This window comes from Lethenteron reissneri, chromosome 25, assembly GCF_015708825.2.
Source record: "Lethenteron reissneri isolate LAM-NWPU_2019-01 chromosome 25, ASM1570882v1, whole genome shotgun sequence".
In the NCBI taxonomy this organism is placed as follows: Eukaryota; Metazoa; Chordata; class Hyperoartia; order Petromyzontiformes; family Petromyzontidae; genus Lethenteron; species Lethenteron reissneri.
In genome coordinates, this window is record NC_083803.1 from 3,815,907 (window position 1) to 3,840,174 (window position 24,268).

A 24,268-nucleotide genomic window follows, 5' to 3' on the forward strand; every position below is an offset into this window, starting at 1 on the left:
TGCTCGTTGTACACGATCGGTGAGTGAGAGAGAAAAATAACACAAGACTAAAGCTTTTATGCAAGTAGGAAACGGTCTTGTTTGACATCTTTATAGGGGGACAAAATATATTAATTAAACCCTAATAATTAATACATCTATCCTATGGCCAGAGTTGTTTGTACTTCAGGAAACTAAAATAGTTTATATCGCATGAGTGAAGTAAATACTTATTAGGTTCCACCTTCCAGTGTATCTGCAAGAGATGCAATACCCAGGTCTGTCCACACCTTGTTGTAACTAGAATGTTGACATGTTCCAGTCACTCTTTTGCTTTTACACCTTGGTCAATGCTCATTGGCTCTTTTTGGTTAACAGAAGTCCTCACTCGACCCTGTCCATTTGAAATTACTCCAATACTTGCTGTGCCTTATCAACACATGCAGTTTGCCATATTTACATCTATAGACGTTGATTATAAAAATAAAATCGATAGTCACGTAAACAATCATTAACATTGCTTTATAACAGAAAAAAGTATGGGCTTTTGAACGATATGGGGACATGATTACTCTGAAGGCTGTTGCTCAAAATGTTCCCCCCCTAATTTTTTTTTACAAGGCAGTCATAATGATGAACATGGCATGTTTTATTTTCACAAATTTAACTAATTTGATAGAGCACTGTATCACAATTAAGGACGTCATTATTGGCAATATACTGCTTATGAATCGTTCAATATTGGAATCTACATACTAATCATTGCCCCCAACTGCAAAAAACATGACATGGGCCCTGAAATAACCACGAGACTTAGTGTGGTTTTCCTGGGTAAACAATCATAGAAATAATAATACAAATATTGCTAGTATGTATCTGCACTTTCCTGCATGCAGGCTGTAATGCTGGTACCTGCACGTACCGCTGCTTTGAAATATGACGGTACTGACCGGCCATGGCAGGGCTGGCAGGGCTTGCAGAGTGCTTGCTTGCTTCCTGGACCTTCTCCTCGGCCTTCGTGCATGAGCTCTCCTGAAACATGGTCACCGAATCCACTTCCTCGTTCGGCTCCCCCACCTGCAGAAAGTGGATCTCGCCACCTATGAAATTTTACAAGAGTCAGCCACAGCACACAACCAAGCATTGGAAACTCAATCGCAGCACCATGTGTGTACAATTCACCATGAAGAACACAGCACCATAAAGACGTGAGCACGTGTGTTGCAGTGACGAAACAACAGGCAGCAAAGCATGTACCTCGTGTGCAGGAACACAGTCTGTCGGAGCCTGAGCAGTACACCACAGACACAAAAGGGTCGACTGTGCCATTGTTGTCCTTTTTCGGTGGGACAACTGAAGCCACCGTCTCAAACGTAGACAGCTCCATGATCTTCACATAACCTTCTCGCGTCGTCACCACAAAGTGGCCTAGGTGAGCACCAAGCATCCTTTTTTCATCTGGCACGCCGGGCTTGGAAGGCTGAGTCTGGCCCAAATGCACCTTCTCGGACTGCTCCTCCAGGTCTTCGTCTCGCCCATTGAAGGCGTCGGGAGAGAGGAGGATGAGCGATGTGATGGCGTTGCTGGGGTCGGCGATGCGGTGTATTCTGACAGGCTCCTCGTGCAGGGTCACGGTGCGGGTGTTGAAGTTGAGCTTGTACAGCAGGCAGTAGCCACCGCTCGTAGCCCTGGTCTCAGCGTCCTCGGCGTCGCTTTCGTGCCGGTTGAGCGGCGGCTTAAGCGAGCTACTGTTCATGCCCTGCCCCTCGGCCTCACACAGTGCAGAGTTGAGCCTGTTCATGGCCTCCACGCCACTTGCCGTGGTGGCATCCGAGGCACGGGGCTCTAGAATGACGAGGATGTGCATCCCGTCCGAGCACGGCGTGATGGAATGCACGGACATCCGTTCCTCCTCAGAAAAGCGGGGAAGAGGGAGGCACTGCACCAGTGCCCCAGGCCTTGGAACCACAGTCGCGGACGACTTCCGGTCCACATTTGTTAGGCCCTGGGTGGCCTGCGCCAGCTGCTGCACGTAGCTCACGCCGATGGGCTCCTGCAATAAGCAAAAAAAGAAAAAAAAAATACTCTCAGCATGGAACGCCATCTCATTGTGCCTTGTTGCAATAGTTTTACTTGCGCTTTGTTTTCCTGTTGGTATATTTATTGCTCTATGTTTATGATTCTCTTATCCTGGGCATGCCGAACCTGTTGGTATATTTATTGATCTATGTTTATGATTCTCTTATCCTGGGCATGCCGACTTTAGAACAAGGGGATTTGTCAACGACCGGGGAGAGTAACAAAAAATACAAGAGCCGTAAGCCGACTCAATCTGAGCAGCGTTTCCCGAATGCACAACCTACCTGCAGGAAGAACTGGTGCTGATCGAGCTCCAGCTCCAGGATTTGCGGTACTGGGAAGGTACCACCCACCCCAATGTCCTCCTCTGGCAGGCTCTTCCCACTCACCAGGGCATCCAGCTGTGAGAAGCTCTTCCCTTCCTTCTCCTCTGAGCCCTTGATGGCGTACGTAAGCAGCATGGGCACCATGCGTGGCCCCGTCTGAGAGGAGCCTTGGCTCAGGTTCAGCGAAGACTCCACCTCCATAGCCATTACCCGTTCGGTCTGAGAGGGCTCGGCATTCTGCAGCTGACTGCACTCGCTGGAGCCCACTGGAGCTGCTTTAGAGATAACGAGCACGCCGGCCAGCAAGCAGGGAACCGAGAGGAGGCTCATCTGTTCCTTGTTCCCGCCGCCCTTGGAGCTGGCTTGCTTCCCCCCGCCACCACACAGCACCGGGGACATGTTCTCTTGCAGCTCCTCCAAGTCCTTCACCGCCCCGTCGATGACACTGGCGACCATTTCCCACTGCTGCGTCTCGGGCTGCTGCAGCAGGGTCAGCGCCGTGACCTCGAGGGACGTGACTGCTGCGGAATCCTCCTTGACACTCGACGCACCTGTCCGGACAGCCAGGGCACGTGGAAAACAAGCGTTTGACTGTTTACTTGAATGCAAATTTTGTGAACTGCTCGTTTTAGAAAAAGGACATTTAACAGATAAAGCTAATTGTTCATTTATTCTTAAACAATAAATTCCAGTGCACAAATGCTTGCTCACCCATTATTAATTCAGCAAGTGAAGGAAGAGGTTCGGAGTCAGAATCTTCAAGCTGGTCATCACTGTAGACAAAAGATTGAACATGAAAGAACAGATTTTATTTTTTAGAGCTGCAAACTGTCACCTATTTCACTAAATCGGTTAATAAACATAATAGTTTTAAGTTTCAATTATGATGAATGATAAAATTAAGATACAATTTGCATATCATGTGCATACATTATTTCAACAGTGAAAATATGTTCAAGCAAAGAATTGTTCTAGAAATGAATTTCTAATTGCAAATGTTTAGTACAATCACTGTTCAATAATTATGTGAAGCAACCACCACTTTCTTGTTTATACATAACTATCCAGTGTCCCCCCCAGACTGTCCAACAGGAGTTAACGCTAAACTTAAAAATCAGGATCAAACACGAGCACATCACGCAAGTGACATCACTACATTGACATAATATAAAATGATGGGTTGGACTATGTATTTAAAGGTATGAAAGCCTCAAGCGCATTCCAGACAGCCTGGAACAACACAGCCTAGGTAGATACTTGTTGGTTGTGCGTTCCTTTTTGTGCTTGCTGACATGCATACTTTAAAACCCTCCTGAAGTTTATTTGACCACACTTCACACCAGGCTGGACCATTGCAATTGTCAAGGTTCATGCGATTGCAAAAATCGGAGCTATATGGCAAGGGAAGGCTGCCGGCAGGGTCACCTGTCGCTCTCAAGGCGAGGCACATCCGAGCTGCTCGAGGTGTCGTCGGTCCACGTGAGGCAGGGCTTTGTGGAATCCTCGTCGGCGGAAATGCGCTCCGTGCGCGCCAATCTCCGCATAATCATGGGGTCGCGGGGGTTCATGCAGAACCGTGCTTGCACCTGCGAGCCACGATTCGTTACATGAACAAGAAAAATGTCGCATTCAAGGCCACACGAACAGAATGTCTCGGGTGTCACACACTGAACAACTTTCTTAAGGCATACTATCACTAGCAGTGATGCAGCTCAGTGGAACCGGTCCTGAGTAGACATAAGACCACCCCCCGTACCTTCATCTGCTTGTGGACGTCCCAAATGCAGACGCGGCCATGACGGGTGCTGGTGGCGAGCGTGGCGGGGCAGCTGCCAACACCCAGCCAGGCCACGCGTTCCGAACCATCTCCCTGGGGCACCTGAGATGGCGCTGTTGCCAGCGTCACTGCAATCGGCACGTTCTGCGTATGCTCGCCCTTGACGTACGGGCAGTTCGGCGAGTGTCGCTCATGCTCAGACCTGAAGCCCAATGCACACAGCAGAGATGCAAAGACAGGGGGGCAAAGAGCTGACAAACGTAACCAGAGTAACCACGCTGGGTTTAACTAGACTGCCTCATGCAGCGGTACCTCTGAACGAAGCCCGCACCCCCCTCCCATGCCGTGTGGGATGTCGTGGTGGCTATTCGCCTATATTTCAGCCTGCTTGGAAGTGTGGATTGGTGAAGGCGGGGGGGATTGAATCACCATAATACAATTATTTCTGATGCAGTGCCCTCTGCTGATTACCATGCAGTACAGGTTCCAAGCCGCCCATGACAACTGTGCACAGTGGTTACCCATGCAACCAGTAACCAGGCCCATCACCTGCTCAGATTCCAAATTTTGATATCAAGTGCAGTGCAGTTGAATTGGTTGTAGGAAAATCAGTATAAGCAGTACAACAACCTGTTAAGATAATAACAAGCACTGTAGCACCAAAACATTTTATTGACATGAAGTCTATTTTAAAAGTATATAATGCAGTAAAATCATTTTCATTTGCGCCGGTGTATGTATTGTGCATATATCTGTGCGTTGGAGCATATATTCACGCACACAAACAACCAGCAAACATTGGAATTTGACTTCTATAGTATCAATAATATACACAAGGATGCCATATTTACCACGACACATTGAGTAACATGTGTACGTCTATAGTCAGTCCATCCAGAAAAACGCGATTATGCGATCGCAAGATTCCACGCAAAATCAGCCAAAGTCCGCATATTTATGCGGGGGGGGCGTTTTTTCAAATACGCCGCACTTTCGCCGCATAAATTGCAGATTTCCGCGCGCAAAATATGCGGGCTTGCATGATTTCATAATCCCCGCATTTTCGTTGCAAAAAGTCACATATCTTAGCAGAAAGTTGAAAAATGTTGCGTTTACTTCACACAAGCGCAGCCATTTCCCCTGTTGCCATGGGAACGTTATGAAGTGTTAGAGGCTACGTAGTTAGTTTTATTCAGGAGTTTATGCAACTTTACAGTTGTAAGATTGCACTTTTTTGTTAGTAGTATGTAAATTTACATTACTGTAAGACTGTACTGTTACTGTATTGCTTACGTTACTGTGCACTGAAAACACTTATTTTAACAGAAGATGTCTGTTTTGTATAGCTACCTCTGTAAAACAGGAAGCACACATTTTATTTTTTAAGATTTTATTTATTCATTTTTACAGAAGTTGTAGCATATTCATTTTGTAAAGCTACAGAACTAGTTCGACTCAATGTTTTGTAAGTTTGAGCCATCTGTTTGTTAAGGTCTGAAATAAAACAAGATGAGAACTTAAATATTCCCAGCACTTTCTGTGATGTAGTATGCTTGCTTATCATAGCAAGTAATAAGAAATGACTCTTTACATTAAAGTAGTAGCCTAGTGAATAGGGTGTTGGGGGAATCACTTTTTTTTCTCTTTTTCATCAAACCGCAGTTTTTGCAAGTTCCCGCAATTTTTGCAAGTTCCCGCAATTTAATCGCATAAAATTGCATAAATATCCCGCATATTCCATCGCATTTTTTAAGAAAACGTGCCGCATAATCAACGATTTTTGCCCGCAACAATCACCAAAAAACTCCGCGTTTTTCTGGAGGGACTGTATAGTAGGAGAGGCAGTGCTGCCACACAAAGCAGGGCACAACATGTGAACCCTGTGCTCACCAGGGCTCATCTGTGGGCTCCCAAGAGACGAGGCACACACTGCATGTGAAGCACATGGCTCTGTCATCTCCATTGGAGGTCGGCTGTATGGGCAAAACGAGCATATTTTAACATTATGAGTGGGAGCATTCGTGAGCAGTAGACTTTAAGCACAAATGTAATTGTCACACCCATTAAATCCGAGAGCATTTCATATATAAATAAAGTAATCTTAAGCCCCTATGCCTTGAGCAATTGTCTTTTTACATGGATGGTTAACTTTTCATCGACATGGAAACTAAAAGCTTCTAGCTAATATCAGACCATGAGAGCTGCCATGAGCAAATGGCATTTTCGTGAGGACACGCCTATACATTGGTAAAATGTGACACGTAAGGGGTGGATAACCATTACGCCCAAACAAACGTGTTCCTTAAGCCTCATCACAAACCATGCTTGTACACATTCCTTTAGCCGTTCAACGAAGATGTCAAGTACAGTAATCATAAAATATTTGAATTCATAAATGTGGGTTCGCCTTCACAGGGGATTTCCTCATGCAAGGCTTGGGCTGCTCACTTGGCAACCTGTTTACCTGTTTGAAGCAGTGCATCTGGTGCGATCTGGTTTCAGTGCCAATGAGATGTACAGTGCCACATAATTTGCGCCCGTCTATTTACACCGTTATATATCGACATGTTTATGATGAAAAAGTGTCAAAGACAAGGTCAAAAATTTAGGCAATTGAGAACAAAACCTAAAACTGGTAAACAAATAAAGCGTACATTCACACGGCTTACAAGTGCGATAAAAATGTAACACGTGGGGAAAATGCAAAGATTTATTCCCGAATGACAAATGCAAAGGTGGCAGTTGCCCAACACTCTGGCTAGAACAAGCATAATAATAAAGCAAACAGGTTTTTGTGGACCATGCTTTGGGTGCGGGCGCGCCAAGGTAGCGAGAGCGTTCGTACAACCTGGTGGTAGAAGCCGGCTTGAGCCATGGGGTCGGGCTGTGCCCATCTGTAGTGGGCGTGAGGCCACGACGTGAACGTCTCCCGCCGGTTCGCCTCGCTGTACATCAGGGACCTAACACAACCAAAAACTACATTTTATTAAGCGATCCGCAATTAAACCCCCATCACCAAGCTAGACAAACGGACATTACAGAGAATCCAAAAGACAATAACTATTAGATAATACGTCAATCATTCAAATCAGCCTTTCTTGTAATGCAGCCAAAGGCAGATAATGTATTTTTTTCCATTAGAAGCACTACACTAAAATAAATGAAACCCGATATCAGAAAAAGCAACCGGAGCGTTAAAAAGGCTCAACCACTTAAATGTGACGCAGTACGTGTGGGGGCTCAGCCTGCACCAGCGACTTGCCTGTCTACGGGCCGCCCTGGCCCCCCTCCCAGCTCGGCCTGAGCGCTGGGCAGAAGGTAGGCGAGGCGGTCCATGAGGGCGGCTGCCACGGGCAGCGCCGCCAAGTTGAGGCCGACACGCTTGAGCTCGTTCACCACCCCAGCCGCTGCAGAGCGCAGCACGTGGTGCGGCAGGCACAGCTTCACCGTCGCCCACTGTCAGTGGGAGGTTAAACCAAACTCATTAGTGGTCGCAGGACCTTCTCCATCTCCAGCACAAGCACATGGCTTCGGTCTTGAGATAGCAGTGATGCAACGTGTCCAACGTCCCACATTTTTGGAAGAATGCCCACCTGCTCAAATAAAAGTACATTTGTACTTACGGTCTAATTATAGATGGAATATTCATGTATAAATCTCCAAATTGAACAAAATATTAAACGCAGTTCACTTACCTTCGCCACCTTGTGGCTGAGAGCTGGCTCCTGTGTTGAGCTCCTGACACCATCCCTTAGCTGAGAGATGAACTGGTCATAACCCTCCGTGCCAGAAACATCAATCTTCCTCTGGCAAACTGAGAGCAGCTGCTGGGCCTGAAACATTAAAAAATAGTACCCACAAACTATAAATTTGTATTATTTTCACCACTTGTATACTGCAGTACAATATGGATTGATAAAGCATTATTGCAACCACATCTCAAGATGCTGTATAGAGTGGGACATATTTATCTATATATACAAAAGGGAAATTTGTGAATGTGTGTCTGTTCGAAATGTTTAGCATACTTCCCGACATGCAACAAACTTGAAATTTGGCATGTGGGTAGCTTCCAGACTGTACACAATGGAAAATAGACTTTGTATTTGGCGGGGGGGGCGCAATAATGCATATATTTTGCACAGCAAGTGAGCGGTGACGTCACATCTGTGATGTCACCCGCATGCGGAAGCGTTACGCAGTGTGCCTGCTGACGTCACGCATCCCCCCACCCCAACCCTCCGCGTAGGCCAAGACAAGAATCCAAGTCTCGGGCAAAGCAGGGTAGTAAAGCTAGTTATATATAAGTATAACCCGTAAAAACAAAGTTTTTCACTATAAATCCTTTATATGCGTGGCGGCTAGAGTCCTCTCGTCCTCTGGCTTGAGATGGCTGCCACCTATGAGTCAGATGATTGTCTGCCAGTATTAAGCAATTGGTAATTAAATATTTAATTTGTTTTCCCTAAACAGTCTAAAATTTTGGAAAAAAAATTTCACGAACATTAATTGTCTCGCACAACGAGTCTGTGTGCAAAATGTCAGCTCGATTGGATCACGGGAAGTGGGTTAAAAAACGACCGAAAGATTTGCACGGTCGTAAGCAAGCAAGCACGCAAGCAAGCAAGCGAACTTAATATAAAGGATTTAAAAAAAAGAGAGGCAGTGCGTTATGGGTGGAGTCCAAAATGCATTGAATTCAAATACATTCCAATAAACAATAATGTCCAAACGATGGTCTATCATGACAGTTAAGTGACAGTGGAAGACAGGGGCTCGGCGGCAGCAGTACACGTGCGAGACGGGCGAGCCGATGGAGGGGAGTGTCTGCAGGTAACACTTGCCTCTGAGACGGGCAGCTCCAAGTGCACCGGGTCGTCAGGCTTGGTGACGGCGGCCTGCAACGCTGTGTCCAGCAGCAGGATGCCATTAAGATCCTTCCGGCAGCCGACAGCAAACCCATCCGTGAAAACCACCTTATCTACCCCCGACAGGTAATGGCACTCGATCTGACCACCTGCCTTGGCTGGAAGGTACGAAGGAAAGGAAAACAATGATGGCATTTTAATCATGTTCCTTACGGAGATATATTATTCTGTTAGCAGCCGCACAAAATACAAATGCTTTGTTGAGATTATGTCATGTGGCTGCAAATGTACTTTTAAAAAGTAAAAACCAAACATGTGTGAGCATTGTTAACTTTCTGAAATAACACATATGCCGCCTTGAAATGAATCACAGTGTGTAAATGTGACGCTCGGGGAGATGTGGAGCAAAAGTGGAAGACAGATGGTTTCACTTTGTAATAAAAGAAACAGCAGCATACATTTATGGGATCAATAATTCACAATCACGAATGCAGGCAGACGATAAATGAAGATTGAATACCATAATGATTAAGACAATGATGTGTCAAGAAACATGTATACATCATGCTCTGTAGCCCTGTCAAATGAATTATACGCAATTATAACAGTCGTATGTATTAAAACAAGTTCACTAATTAAGAACAATTACTTACCAAGTAAAAAAAACCACTACCACAACTCGAGTGAAATAGTTGTGGTAGTGAGACATCACTCCAATACTCATATTCCTCTACGAGCATCCAAAATAATTTTTAAGATCACTCAACATCTCCAACAAACAAAAAGAGCATTTTGAAATCTCCAGTCAACCTTTCTCCTCAGCATGTCGCTCATTCTACTCTGCTGCCTCCAGAGATTCCTTCCACCAACCATCAATGCCAGACTCCCTGAACCTATTCAAGTCTCAACTTTACATATTCCTTGTTGCCTCTACCTCCGACTGACTGCATATCTATAAAATAAATATTCCCACTGTTTCTGTACGGCATCTTGCGATGCAGTTTAATTTAGGTAGTCTTGATGCCAATTGCATTGGATAAACTATTTAATTTGACATTACATCATCGGTGGCTAGGCATACTAGACAAATATTTGTAAGTCCAAAGGTAGAACAATCTACAATGGTAAATTGCAAATTACCTAAGCCATCATATATAGAAAATGTGTAAAACAGAGGCAAAAAAAAATAGTCATGTTGGTTAAAAGCAGTTCGACTTTGACAATACCTTTAGAGATGTGCAAGCCATTCTCAGAAATAAAATACATTATTTATGATATCCACTTCTTGCTATTGCAATAGTGAGTACTTCTGTTACTGAACTCTGGTTGAACTTCTCCTCACACCTCGCCGCCTATGGCATCCAAGAACCAGTTTCTTATTCTCTAATATATGCCGGTACCAACTACTGCGCGGGAGAGCTCCTTTGGCCACCAACAGTAGCAATATTAAAAAACAACACTACAATTTTCCTGGAATTGGTCTTATGCATAGGTTTACTATGTGAATAAAAGTTATAACATCCCGTGATAAATCTTGACTTCTCTTACAACAATAACGACCTAAGAACTCTAGAATAAATATACTTAATGTATGAAATAGTAATACTGAGATTTTATTAACAATAACATAGAAAATCTGGCCTCATATATTTATAGGTAGATTTTCCATGGCATGAATCTTCACAATAGTCTAAATTTAGGATGTTAACAATTGCCATACACTTGACACCTTAATACATAATTTACACTCAACACATAACCACAAACACATTTGCCTAGGTATGAAAGTAAATGATTAAGGGATATGCACAACCGACAAATGTTTGTCTGTATTTAAATACATTTTACCACAGCTAAGTTTAACAGTGTGCAGTGAGCACGGTACATATTGTAATGACAAAACAAAAATAATGGCTCATCATCTCGCCTTTCAAACTTTTCCATTATGCCTAGACATGATGACCTTCATATGAAACGCATCAAGCTCCACATTCAGTGCAAACGGCCGAGTAATCTAGGAATCACAAGCCATGTGTGATGTCACGACACCAACGTGTCGAATTGGCTTGAGTCAAGCATGGCCACTGTCTCATCAATAGTGGGGCACCGTGGGTATGGACCAAACGGCCATACACTCCAGCTGGTGTTCCTGAAAATTACTTAACTAGAGGCATGTTTTGGTGCCATATCTTAGGCACCTAATGATGCAGTATAGATGTATGTCGTGACATCAAACCCCAAGCATAGTAACCACACGCATGACAACAGTCAAGTGAAGGTTATGTAAAGTCCCTAGGTCATAAACCGAACGATACTCTAATATGTTTATGAACTTATAATTCAATAGATGAGAATAATAAAGAGGCCAAAATAAGACCCTCTACCTATATTTCTGAACTCAAAGGTTTAAATTATAACCATGCTTGTAGAATCAGACTATAAAGCACACACAAAGTTTAGCATTTGGTACATGTGCCTATGGCTCATGCTGCCAAAGAAGGCACTTATTATACTAAAATTAGGTTAAACCGGTCTTAAAAACAGTCTTAATTGGATATCCTATCACTGTACAAAAGTTTTCAGCCAATAAATGATAACATAAGAAAAAAAAGTTGGGAGTTAATCTTCACACATACGTTGCAGCACATGCAATAATATACATTCCGTGGTCAACACTGGCATGGGAAACCGAAGTTAATGGAAATCAACATACCAATTTACATAAAAAGAAACGTATTGTGCATTCTATATTACCTGCTATATGGATCAGAAACTTGGAAATTGCTAAAAAAAATACAAAGCTGAAAATAAAACCATGGAAAGTAGTACCTGCTAGGAATTAAGCCGAGACACGCGGATCAGAGAGCGAACGCCGGTTCAAGATATCTTGTTGACTTTGAGGAATGTAAGTAGGCTAGGGCATGACATGTGGTTAGAAGAGAAGAAGGGATGATGGCCAGTGGTCTAGGCTCATGACAAGAGTGGCAGGCAAAGGAGGGCACATGCTTGAGGGGATGTCCAATACGGGGATGGAGCGATGAAATCAGTTTTTTGTGCAGGAGCAAGATGGATTGTTGCATTGCGTGACCAAGAGATAGCTACTGCTTGGGAAGGACTTTATCCAGCAGTATATAGATAACAATTAATGATCATAAATAACACTTGCTTACATCGAGTAGAATTTAGAACCAATGAAATAAGTTATGGAACTGAAGTTGACCTTCAGAGAAGACAATCGAAGCAAGCGAAGAGGTGTGTCCATATCTGATATCTGGGAAGTTAGTTTCATGGGGAGTTTACCGCAACAGTAATTGACACTTTAATCGAACTATATCAATCATTATATAATTCATCTTGTGTTGAAACTATAAATAGTAAATTCTTGGAATGGATTTTAAACATTAAGGTATAGCATTTGTTCATAACTGCCATTGATATATCAACAAAATTAAAATAATTCTCATGTTGTGAAAAAATTAAGTATTTTTATTCTCAAAACACGTGCATGACGGTGTTTGCCTCTGTTGGAAGCTCTGAGCCAATGACGAAAATTGCATATTACCACAGCATATCCAAGAATTACACAAAATGCCCACGATTGACTTTGGACAAAGGCGTACTTATTTTTTTATCAACCAGTGAGATGATGGGATGAATCGACCACCCGCTGGGATGTGAACTCGAGCAGTGCCATCATCCCGGTGTTTCTGGAATGTTATATTCAATGGCTTGCCAATAAACATGGGATTGTGCAGTCTAAATGCGTCCTCCTCTCACCACGCACGCAGTTAAAGCCGTGTCGTAAAGGACAGTATGCGCACGTGAACACTCCACATTGATTTTCAATTCAGGAAATCATGTCACCAGCCCGTGAAGCGGCGTATGAGAGAAATTCATAAATATGTTGCAACCAAATACACACCACGCAACAAAGGTTAAAAAAAGTGACAGCGCGGAGACAAAGCAGCGTGCACCACCAGCAGGAGGGCTCTTTGGTCCAGATCGAAGCGGCATATCTCAATCTACACGTGGGTGGCGAGTGGCGAGGTCGTGAACGCGACGCGGAAAGATACCGTCAATAATTAATAACGCGGTTCAAACTGGGCCCAGAGGCCGGGTCTGGGGCCGGGTCTGGGGCCGGCGCCGGGTCTGCCCTGGTTCGGGAGTGAACGACGCCCTGCGGCCTGGAGCGCGGCCGCTGAAACTCAATGGGGAGGAAGAGGTATTGCGATGGTGGTGGTAGTGGTGGTGGAGGCTTCGTCACAGCCACGTCTTCCTCATTCTCGTCTGAGGCTAGGGCCGAGGAGCAGTGGACCGACGGTAGCGAAGAGCCTCGTCGTGTTGTCGGTGGACGGCGCGGCCGGCAGAGAGGTGGAGAGGGGAGGGCAGGCACGGGGCAGACGGCGGATACAAGTGGGGATGAGAAGTGATGTCGGAATGGAGCAGAGAGGGCAGGGAGGAATTGGAAGAGGGGGGGAACGATTACTGGGGATTGAGAGGCGTGGAGGCGACTAACACTAGAAGAAAAGACCAGGGCAGGGGAAGGAAGCAGCGAAAATCTTCAGTGGGGATGCGAGAGTGGAAAGGTGACGTAGATGGAGGGGGGAGGAAGAGTTAAACACAAGAGAGAAGAAGGCGGGAAACGAGACAGTGAAAGTGGAAAAAAGCGAGGGGATAAACAAGACTGATAAGTCTGTGAGAGGGAAGCTGAAAAGAGGAAATAAAAAATACCGGCATGAGACGATGCTGAGACAGGGATAGGACAGGAGATGAGAGGAGAACGAAGATACAGGGAGACGAAAATACGCGCGAGAGATGGAACAGGGAGACCGAAAATACGTGAGAGATGAGACAGAGAGACGAGGACGTGAAGAGATAAGCGATCGTGAGATGAGCCTCACGAGAAGACGAGTGACAGGCAGAAGATAAAGAGGGGAGAGAGCACCCGAGTCGAGAGGGCCCAAAGTGTCAGGGAAGGCAAGGCGAGCCCACAGACAGACACGCACGCAGCGTGAGAGAGCCAGGGGAGACACGGCAGGGACACGGAGACACGGCAGAGACACCAAGGCAAGAGACAAGCGAGAGACAGACAGAGGCCGGCATCGCGCAGAGACCCGCGAGCGAGCGGCCGACGCGGAAGAGCGGCGGGAGACCAACTCCACCACCCCCCCTCCGCTCCCTCATCGCCTCTTCCTCAACACTGGGCCGCACTCACCGTTGAGCCCCGACACCTGCAGCAGCGCGCCCGACGTGCCGTCGATGACCTTGACCGTGGCGCTGCGGGTGACGGCGAGCACGGCGTTGAGGGACGGGTGGTAGGCCAAGCCGTGGAGGCCCTCCTCGCACCGGAGGCAGCCATCGCTCGTCACCACCCACTCCGCCGCGGCCATGTTCGCTGCGGACCACGGGCCGTGACCGTCTGACCCCACCCCCCACCGCTAGCCCCGCCTCCTGCGCGTTACGTCACTTCCGCCGGATACGCCCACTTGCCCGAGAGGCGGTGACGTGCGCGAGCGAGCGACTTCTGTAGGCCATGTTGGGTGGGGGAGGGATGTGTTGGGGGGGCAGGGCTCTATTCACATGGGTTATATCTTCTTGGTTAAATGTGGATTTAAAGCTTTCGTGACTGCAGGGATTCATATTATTGGTTCTTTCGGTAAAGTCACGTAGAAGGGAAATAATAATATAAATGTAAAACAATAAAACTTCTCAAGAAAAAAATTCTTGCTGTGGATTTCACACCTGATGATGATTGCTTGTGTTGCAGTCGAAACGTCGTGAGAATTTTTATTTTTTATATTAATATTATTATTTCCCTTCTACATGACTTTACCGAAATAAACAAGACTATATTCTTGGTTCTTTCGGTATTCTCACGACGTTGTGGCCGAAACGTGAGAATTTCATTTTATTATGTTTAATTTTCATTATTTTATTATTATTTCCCTTCTACGTGACTTTACCGAAAGAACCAAGCAGATGAATCCCTGCAGTCACGAAAGCTTTAAATCGAAATTCAAATGTATTACAATTAATCCACGATATAATTAATTATGTTAATGTATAAGGAAGCCAATCGGCGTCGAGCGGCCGACTAACGTGGGCGCTGATTGGCTGCCTTCATCATTAACATAATTTATCACTAATTCTGTCGCGCGCCCACATTAGACCGCCCCTTCACGCTGATTGGCTTATCTTCTACATTAACATAATTTATCACTAATTCTGTCGCGCGCCCACATTAGACCGCCCCTTCACGCTGATTGGCTTATCTTCATCATTAACATAATTTATCATTAATTCTGTCGCGCGCCCACATTAGACCGCCCCTTCACGCTGATTGGCTTATCTTCTACATTAACATAATTTATCATTAATTCTGTCGCGCGCCCACATTAGGCCGCCCTTCACGCTGATTGGCTTATCTTCTACATTAACATAATTTATCATTAATTCTGTCGCGCGCCCACATTAGGCCGCCCTTCACGCTGATTGGCTTATCTTCATCATTAACATAATTTATCATTAATTCTGTCGCGCGCCCACATTAGACCGCCCCTTCACGCTGATTGGCTTATCTTCATCATTAACATAATTTATCATTAATTCTGTCGCGCGCCCACATTAGGCCGCCCTTCACGCTGATTGGCTTATCTTCATCATTAACATAATTTATCATTAATTCTGTCGCGCGCCCACATTAGACCGCCCCTTCACGCTGATTGGCTTATCTTCATCATTAACATAATTTATCATTAATTCTGTCGCGCGCCCACATTAGACCGCCCCTTCACGCTGATTGGCTTATCTTCTACATTAACATAATTTATCATTAATTCTGTCGCGCGCCCACATTAGGCCGCCCTTCACGCTGATTGGCTTATCTTCATCATTAACATAATTTATCATTTATTCTGTCGCGCACCCACATTAGACCGCCTCTTCACGCTGATTGGCTTATCTTCATCATTAACATAATTTATTATTAATTCTGTCGCGCGCCCACATTAGACCGCCCCTTCACGCTGATTGGCTTATCTTCCTCATTAACATAATTTATTCACCGGCGCCCCGAGGCGTGCTGTGTCACGGCGCTGTCAGGAGTTTCGCAACCCTTAGTAAGATGGCCGCGCCTGTCACATCGCACGCCACGTGCGGAGCGGCGTGACGAGCACGCGTTGTGGACGCGTGGTGACCGGCGCTGGCAGGGGTGGGAGGAAATGTCGCGACTCTTGAATTAACTTGTCTTATTATTCATTAACCCGCGAGTTCAAGGGGTACAGCTTTTCTTGTAAAACAGCTTGAGGCGGAATGCGTCGACAAATAATATCGATCGATAAAGTACATCGATAATGCGCCCCACTTCACGTAGCTTGTCACCACGTGACGTGCGCGTTTTTTGTGTCAACAACGCATCAGTTTTTTTTAATTTAGCGAATGCTTTTTTTTTCACGCGTGACTCTCACACACCGGCACCAGATACAGAAGAAAAAACTAAGCAATTAAATCATGGATACGTATATCCGATGTGTTATGCGAGTGTACGTCGGCCTAACGTCAAGTAGCCACAGAGCCAATGTTGACAGCTTCCCCCTTTCACGTGCAGGACAAACCAATCCGCCCGGCACGCCTTGACGCACTCCACAGCCGGAGCCGAGCCGCGCCGGGGTCTCCTGCGCCACGCAATCACAGCAGCGAGCTGCTGGGCACCGGGGTTGATGTGCCCCATCGATGTGTACGGAAGCGGCACACACTCCCGGACGCGGTTCAAGTGAACGCGCATCAGTCGGTTTAACACGTAGGAGGCTTTCGCGAGCACTATCGTCCATAATAAGAGGTTTTTTTGGGGAGGTTTTATCACGTAAAAATGTGTCGTTAATTCTAGATTTGAAGCTTTCGTGACTGCAAGGATTCATACTCTTAGTTCTTTTGGTAAAGTCACGTAGGTAAAAAATGAAATTAAAATTAATAAATGAAATTAAAATTAATTTAAAAAAATATGCTATTATTTTTACCTACGTGACTTTACCGAAAGAACTAAGAGTATGTGTCGTTAAACCCGCCACCAACCGACAGCCAGTTAGTAAGGTTTGTCACGTAAACAGAACTGGCCAAATCGTTACTAGTACAGCACACCGGTGTGTTGGAGAGTAAATCCACAACATTTACAAATGTAACGAATTGGCATGTTCTGTTTACGTGACAAACCTTACTAATTGGCTGTGGCGGGTTTAACGATATATTTACACGATCTTACGCAAAAAAAAACCTGTATTATGGACACATCAGTCACACGGCCTTCGGGGAGTGCATCATTTTGGCAGCATTGGTTCAAGAAAGGCAAACTCTGGATCGGTTTCGACATTCAGTGTGTCTTCAGCAGTCAGGCACGCTTAATAAGATACAGGTGGGCTGGCAAATGCTTTCACAGCAGAAATACAATGATCCGCGTTTACATAAAGGGGGGCCATGATGCGGATCCTCTAATCCGCGGCACAAATGACGCATATGTGCCGTATAGGTCGATTAAGTTTATACTGTACTGAATTTATATCCAAGAATAAAGCAAATCCGAAAAAAAATCTGTTGCGACAAAACAAAGTAAGTCAGCACAACCTTTTTCTGTACTCGTGGGGCGAAAAATAAACAACATCCGTTACCTCGACATTTCCCTTGAAGATCTCCAGCTCTGCCTTAACCCGGCTCACTTGTGGTGATCGAATGTGGTCCATGAATGTGGTCCACAATTGGCCCCGATGTGCCATGGACCACAGGACCTCAAACTGACAACAATCCACGAATGAACAGCGATTTGTGGACGTCCGTTATTGTCCAGACTTGGCTCGCAGCGATGTGTGTTGGTCTTTCGAAGATGCACTTGTGTGGCCAACAATTCCAGTCGAGTTCAAATGTGTCCACAAATGGTTCAAGCGGGGACATTTCTTTCGATGGTGTTGGCCAGTGGTGGTCAATTGACGTCTCCTGAGCCGCATGCGGCTCTTTAATCCACCACACGTGGCTCTATTGAAGGGGCATAACGCAGAACATGCCATCACAGTAGCAAAGAATAATGAATTGAAGATATATAAATTGGCTCTTTGCAGAACTCCTGGGTTCTTTGTGGCTCTTGGTCTGTCAAAGGTCGGCCACCCCTGCTGTAGGCATTCAGGCACTTGTACATCAGTGGGAGACGTTGTACCATCAATATGTTGAGAGATAGGAGCTGCCATGATCTTCCAATTAAAACTTTGTTTTTCCTCTGAGCGAAGTCCAGGAATTACTTGAACCACCCTGAAACAAACCTCAGTTTTTGGCCGAGAGGTTAGTAGTTGCGTAAGTTTCCTGTTTTATCGGAATGCAATCAATCTCATCAAAACTTGTAAGCTAAGCAGACGTGAAGCTGAATAGGGCTTGGATGTGTGACCACTAAGCGCCCTTACATGTTATAGGCTGCAGAGCTACAAAGTTGGCAGCAAAAGGCAGTGCAGAAAAATATATTGCACTGTATGTCTATGCTCCTACATTTTTGCTCCCCAAATGTAGCGTCGTATTGGAAGCATAATCATATTTGCAGGGCTCTTTAAAGACGTGTATAGGATTAACCAATCAGGTGTGTGATGAACATAGATGCATAGGTATATTCCACAGCTGGGAAAAAAGCCTCTGTCAAGTGCAGTGGCAGTGGAAGCGAGAACGGCTTTGGTACAAGATGCACAAATGTAAACACTATTGTGGTAATGATACACAACCTCCGGTGTTTACCCTCCACGTTTAGAAACATGCATTAAGATCATTTAGATTATTTTAGTGCTATAAATGTCCAAATGATGGGCAACTTTGGTGAGCTATCATGTGGCCAGGTCACTTGTAAAAAAAAAGTTAATACCTCAGTGGGCTTTGCCGAGGTAGGATGGGGATGGTATCGCTTTATTTGTATGTTTGGAAGATTTGTTTACCTTTCATGTACTTTGCACTGTTTTTGTACTGTTGTAACGTTCTTACCCGCCCCTACTTGGACATCTGTGAAAAATATCTTGATAGCTCATCAAATTCCTCCAGTATAGCTATTGATTCTGAACCATGTGGAAAACGAGAATATAAAACGGTGTTTAACTAATTGAGTGTTACTTTGACAAAGATTACTGTAACTTGGCTTGTTGTACTCATGCATGTTTCACTTTCGTAAAACATGGTAATGTACGACACGTAATTTGGAGTTTATTTCCCATTCCTTTATTAGTTTTAATACACCAAAATGAAATAAGGAATCAGAAGGAGGAATTCTTCATATGTATACAAACATGTATATGTATACAAACCCAAAACAACTATAAACATTACGGATCATATACAAAATGCATCTCGCTGTATACATATGTAAACAATTCATGGGTTCTTAACCTGCCGAGTCCCATTCAATGGAAATAAAAATGATCATTTAACATTTGCAAAGTACAGTATATTGAATGCATATAATAAAAGGCGAAAGTAATATTCTGTACTTTTGACTAAACATTACTCTCATCTTTTACACTAATCACATTGTACATACCAATATTTTAGGGTTAAGCAAAACCGACTCAGATGCACAAAATGCAATTATAGTATTGATACCAATGTTACAGTAAAGAAACAAGTTAAAGAATATTCGATTGAAAAATAAAATGTATAATTTGCCTGCTAATTTAATGTTGTACTTTCAGTATTGCACTATTTTTCTTCAGCCCTTAGCTATAACTCAACAGATTAGTTATGTTGGTGTATATTTCAAATGACTGAATTTTTTAAAATATCCCAGTGAACCAAGATATTAACCTATTTACTAATAAAACGTGTTTGTTTAAAAAGCTGCTACAACATAAACATTTGCAATTAATGTGAACACATTTACCAAAATAATCCCATAAATTAAATAAGTGACAGAAATTTTTATTTGTATACCTTTGTATATTGTACCTGCAATGTGCTTTACCCATGCAACAATTTTAAAGCACTTCTAAGCAAACAAAAACCAAAGCACCACAAGGATTACACCATGAACTATTAAGAGTAGAGCACTAGAAAATATATCTTCTTTACACATATCTGTATAAGGTGGGAGAATGTCATTCATTTATGATGGTAACACATCCTGGCGAACGAAACATTCTGAATGATATCTGCATAGAGTATTGGATGAGTAAATCCCAATGAGTACAGATTTTCCATTCAGTTTTTCTGGGACTACAAGAGAAAATGGTTGTCCCCATATTCTTAAGAGCAAGTTAGTCTGCATTAGTTTCAATTATCCCCCTTTAAACGTATATAAAAAGTACTTAAACGTACTTTTTATATACAAGTGTTTTGTTACTGCTATTAATAACTGTCTATACCCCGGATTGTGTGAGTTTTGGGGCTGCGATAAATTCCACCTTGGGTTTTCCAGATTCCTTTGGTCAAAGATTTATGTTAACCTATCAGGATCAAAACCATAAGCGAGGATTTTGCAAAAACCGAGGTAGAATTATTTGCAGCATCTGTCAAACTTTGCCATAAAACCTTATTTATTTACTGAATTAAATGTAACAAGGGCATACATGTAACAAAGACATACATGATAACAAGGGCATACATGATTTAATTTTTTTTAACATCTGTTGTGAAATATACACATTTCAGGCCCCACTGTAGAGGGACAGGAAGTAAATGTACAGTAGAAATATGGGGTAGATGAGGAGAGGCTTCTTCGCCTTGAACTCGTCTCCAACAAGAAGTGAAGCAGCACTGTATGCCGACCAGAAAACACCAAACAGCTGAAAGTACAAAAACAAACACTTAAACACGATTTAATAATCATGTTGTGAAAAAAGGAAGCATTTTGGAAAATATATTTAACATTTCTAAATGTATCTGTCTATTTAAGGAACGTAACAGGAGGATTTTTCCACAAATCTGGCTCCCGCCTGATGATGCTAGTTGTAATTACTGGCGAAACGTCGTACTCAGATTGTAAATGTTGTGGCTTTGCTCTCCAACACACCGGTGTGCTGTACTAGTAACGAATTGGCATGTTCTGTTTACGTGACAAACCTTATAAATTGGCTGTCGGGTGGTGGCAGGTTTAACAACACATTTATATTTACGCGATCTAACCCAAAAAACCTGTATTATAAATTTCTTACCTTGACAAGAACAGATAGAAAGTCAAAAGAGGTCACCACCAGCAGCATAGGCACGATTACTACGAGTGGCAGGAGAGAGTACCCAATCACTCCCAAAACCTGCCCATAGGACACCTGCACACAGAAAATGATTATTTATTTTGATATACTTTAAAAACACAAAGGCAACATAATTCAAATATAATATAAAAAAAACAAGTGTATTAGGTTTCTGACCTCTCCACCCAAAACTCTGGCCAACAGGAAGATGGTTAAGGAACCAAAGATCCATATTGTTATAATCCATGAAACTACCTGCAGAGAAAATAAAAACACGTCACGTTAATATTGTTAATTCAGTAAAAAAACGAATATTCACTAATTAAGTGGATAAAATTAAAGGAAGACTTTTGAAACTTACCCTGAATTGGCCATAGAGAGAAACCATGGCAAAGAAGAGAACCACAGCCAGTGGCCCCCAGAAGTCAGGATTGTCTCGCACGACCTGGCGATTAAAGCCAAGTGCTGGCAATGGCATAAGGACACATCGTAGTTTGTAATAGATATCCTTCAGGTCGATGTCAAGCTCCTCCCTGTGCAGCACAACAGATATCATAACAGAGTCATTCAAATGAATGAAGTGCAAAACTAGTTACTACTGGCAAAGACTAATTAGAAAATCCATTGAAATAGAGAGAAATAAGAATGATTTTAACCATTCTGATAGTTAAAGGTTTAGTGCTGCATGGAATCATATTATCAAGTAATACACTGCATGCCTATACAAGATCACCATACGTCGATGGTGATTACTGTGAGCAGCTAAGAACAGGTATTGCGATTTTTTTACCCAAAAACAGCATAATGTACATACATGTGCTTTACATTATGTATGTTGATTAACTGTGAATAATCCACCAATAATAGATATCCATTGTAATTTATATGAAAACATTAACCTCCCCCCTCTGGTCTTTGCACCCGATTGGCTTACAAGTGATGACATCACATCTATCCATCTTTAAAACAGGATTTCTCCACAATTTTGGCTCTCCTCTGATCAGACTGGTGGTTGTAATCACTGGCGAAACGTCGGTACTCGAATTGTAAATGTTGTGGGTTTACTCTCCAACACACCGGTGTGCTGAACTAATAACATATTACCATATTTTGTATATGTGACAAACCTTACAAATTGGCTGTCAGGTGGTGGCGGGTTTAACGACACATTTATATTTACGCGATCTAACCCAAAAAACCTCTCTTCGGCTAAAATCTGCCAGTATGGGACAATGATTGCTGCGAGTAATACCAACGGAGTAATTTGCAGATGATTTTAGAATTGACACCAGCACAATGGCTGGTGTCAATTATGGTTAATATACCCACACTAATAACCAGGGCAGCCTGCTGCGTTCAAACAGCAAATCCCTGCAACAAGTTGCAAACGTGCTACCGCTGGGTCATGCTACTGCCCCCAATCACTCTTAGAGGGGTTATTTGAAGATAGTTATACTGTATAAACACTTTTCACAAACATTGCCTTCATTGGGTTACTTTCTTCAATTGTGGCAAATCACGATTGCACGGCCCTGGCTTTTGATCACACACACCCATGACTGAGACTTACAGAAGCGGCTTGCTGTCTTCTGGTTCATCACCCTCCTCCACCTCCAGGAGCCAGCCATAGCCCTTCTTGCGCAGGAAGGTCGTAGCGGTGGAGTCAGTCTTCACGTCCTCACCAAACTGCACCTTCACGTCCTCCGCTGCTATGTTACCACTCAGATCTGGAAGTAACAATGTCTTTCTCTTAGCGAAATAAAGTAAATAGCAAAGCAGTTGGATAGGTCAACAAGCAGGCTGAGAAAAAAAGCCAGGCAGGTGAAGAGACAAGGCAGTGAGATTTGGAGTCCCAAAGGCAGCGATGGCGATGCGGGTAATAAGATTAAACCGAGAGAGTTCTGTTGCGAGGACACTTGAGTGGAGACAGAAAGAAAATCTGTTCACATACACTTTTACCCATAATGGTCCACAATAACGCACGAGTTGTGATACTGTATTGCTTCTTACGTTGAATAAGCCCAATAGTTTTGATGGAATGCTATTGCCAAGAACTGGTAACGCAGAATGTTTACCTTGAACTCCGATGAGCCTCCCCTGTCGGACAAAACCGGTCCAGCGTTTGTTTGGTTAAACAATAGCTGCTGGATATTATTGGGTTGGAAATCCAGCAGCTAAACATTTTATGTTTTTGTGGAAACAGAACAGAGTTCTGCTTACATAGTGTGTAGATACTGCATGTGATGATACGGGGACAAGCATAGGCATGACAGTGCGGGGAGTCTTGAAGGCAAGAGAGACACGGTGACAGATGAGCACAGAGGTGAGACAGCAAGAGATGGACAGAAAGATGTGCAGACAGGGAGAGAGGGGGATACAACTGCGGAGTGCCCAGTCCAGGAAGACAGATTATAAGGGCGAGGGGACATGAAGACGATGGGCAGACAAGGAAGCTGGGGTACAGGGCAGAGGGGGGGACATGTCCGGCACTATGGTCGATCCACTGCTGGATTCTGGTTTCCTGACTCCGTTCAGGTCACGGGGGGTTGTTTGACCATACTTCACCACGCTGGTCGGCGCGAAAAGCCTCGGAGATGACGCTGATACACCCAAGTAACAGTGGCGGATCGCACAGACCCCCTTCGAGTGTAACAGTTGCCTCGAGTCGATGACTTAGATGAGGCGCTAAATCACTTTCCGCATTGAACCCTCCTCGCCCTGTAAACTCTGCGCTCACCCTCGTTCCCTGGCGACGCCACGAACGTGAAGTCGCCGTTCCCGGGCGCGAACCGCTCCTGTGGCACGCTCGGAGGATTCATCTCAGCGAGAAGTAGTGGCTGTAGTGATGATAATAGTAATTGTTGTTCTTGTTGTTTTAGCTCTTGTGATGACTAACGCTGCTGTCAGCAAACCGAGGCCTCGCCTATCGCGCGCCTTCGCTAGGCCGCGCCGCCATCGTTGCCCGCGCGGTGCCCCACGGGAAATCTCCACGTCGCTACCGGGGGGGGCGAGTTATTTTTTGAAATTTACAAAAATTAA

The 24,268-nt window shown here is 44.2% G+C and overlaps 2 protein-coding genes across 2 annotated transcripts in view; both read right to left on the reverse strand.

Moving 5' to 3' along the window:
• Positions 1-14,482, reverse strand: part of BIRC6 (baculoviral IAP repeat containing 6) — a 149,254-nt gene extending 134,772 nt beyond the window's left edge. Inside the window, 12 exon segments of the mRNA XM_061558929.1 lie at positions 930-1,079; positions 1,237-2,032; positions 2,343-2,935; positions 3,096-3,157; positions 3,810-3,970; positions 4,141-4,363; positions 6,052-6,134; positions 7,010-7,121; positions 7,424-7,617; positions 7,857-7,994; positions 9,006-9,187; positions 14,245-14,482. Of these exon segments, the coding sequence (XP_061414913.1) occupies positions 930-1,079; positions 1,237-2,032; positions 2,343-2,935; positions 3,096-3,157; positions 3,810-3,970; positions 4,141-4,363; positions 6,052-6,134; positions 7,010-7,121; positions 7,424-7,617; positions 7,857-7,994; positions 9,006-9,187; positions 14,245-14,419 (2,869 nt within the window). The 5' untranslated portion in view covers positions 14,420-14,482.
• A 4,757-nt stretch (positions 14,483-19,239) lies between these two features.
• Positions 19,240-24,216, reverse strand: YIPF4 (Yip1 domain family member 4). Its single transcript, XM_061558933.1, has 6 exons — positions 23,967-24,216; positions 22,800-22,956; positions 21,591-21,762; positions 21,407-21,484; positions 21,191-21,304; positions 19,240-20,821 (listed from the first exon to the last, which is right to left on the reverse strand). The coding sequence occupies exons 1-6, from the start codon at positions 24,046-24,048 to the stop codon at positions 20,684-20,686; spliced, it is 741 nt and encodes a 246-aa protein (XP_061414917.1). The 5' UTR covers positions 24,049-24,216; the 3' UTR covers positions 19,240-20,683.
• Between the last annotated feature and the right edge of the window lie 52 nt (positions 24,217-24,268).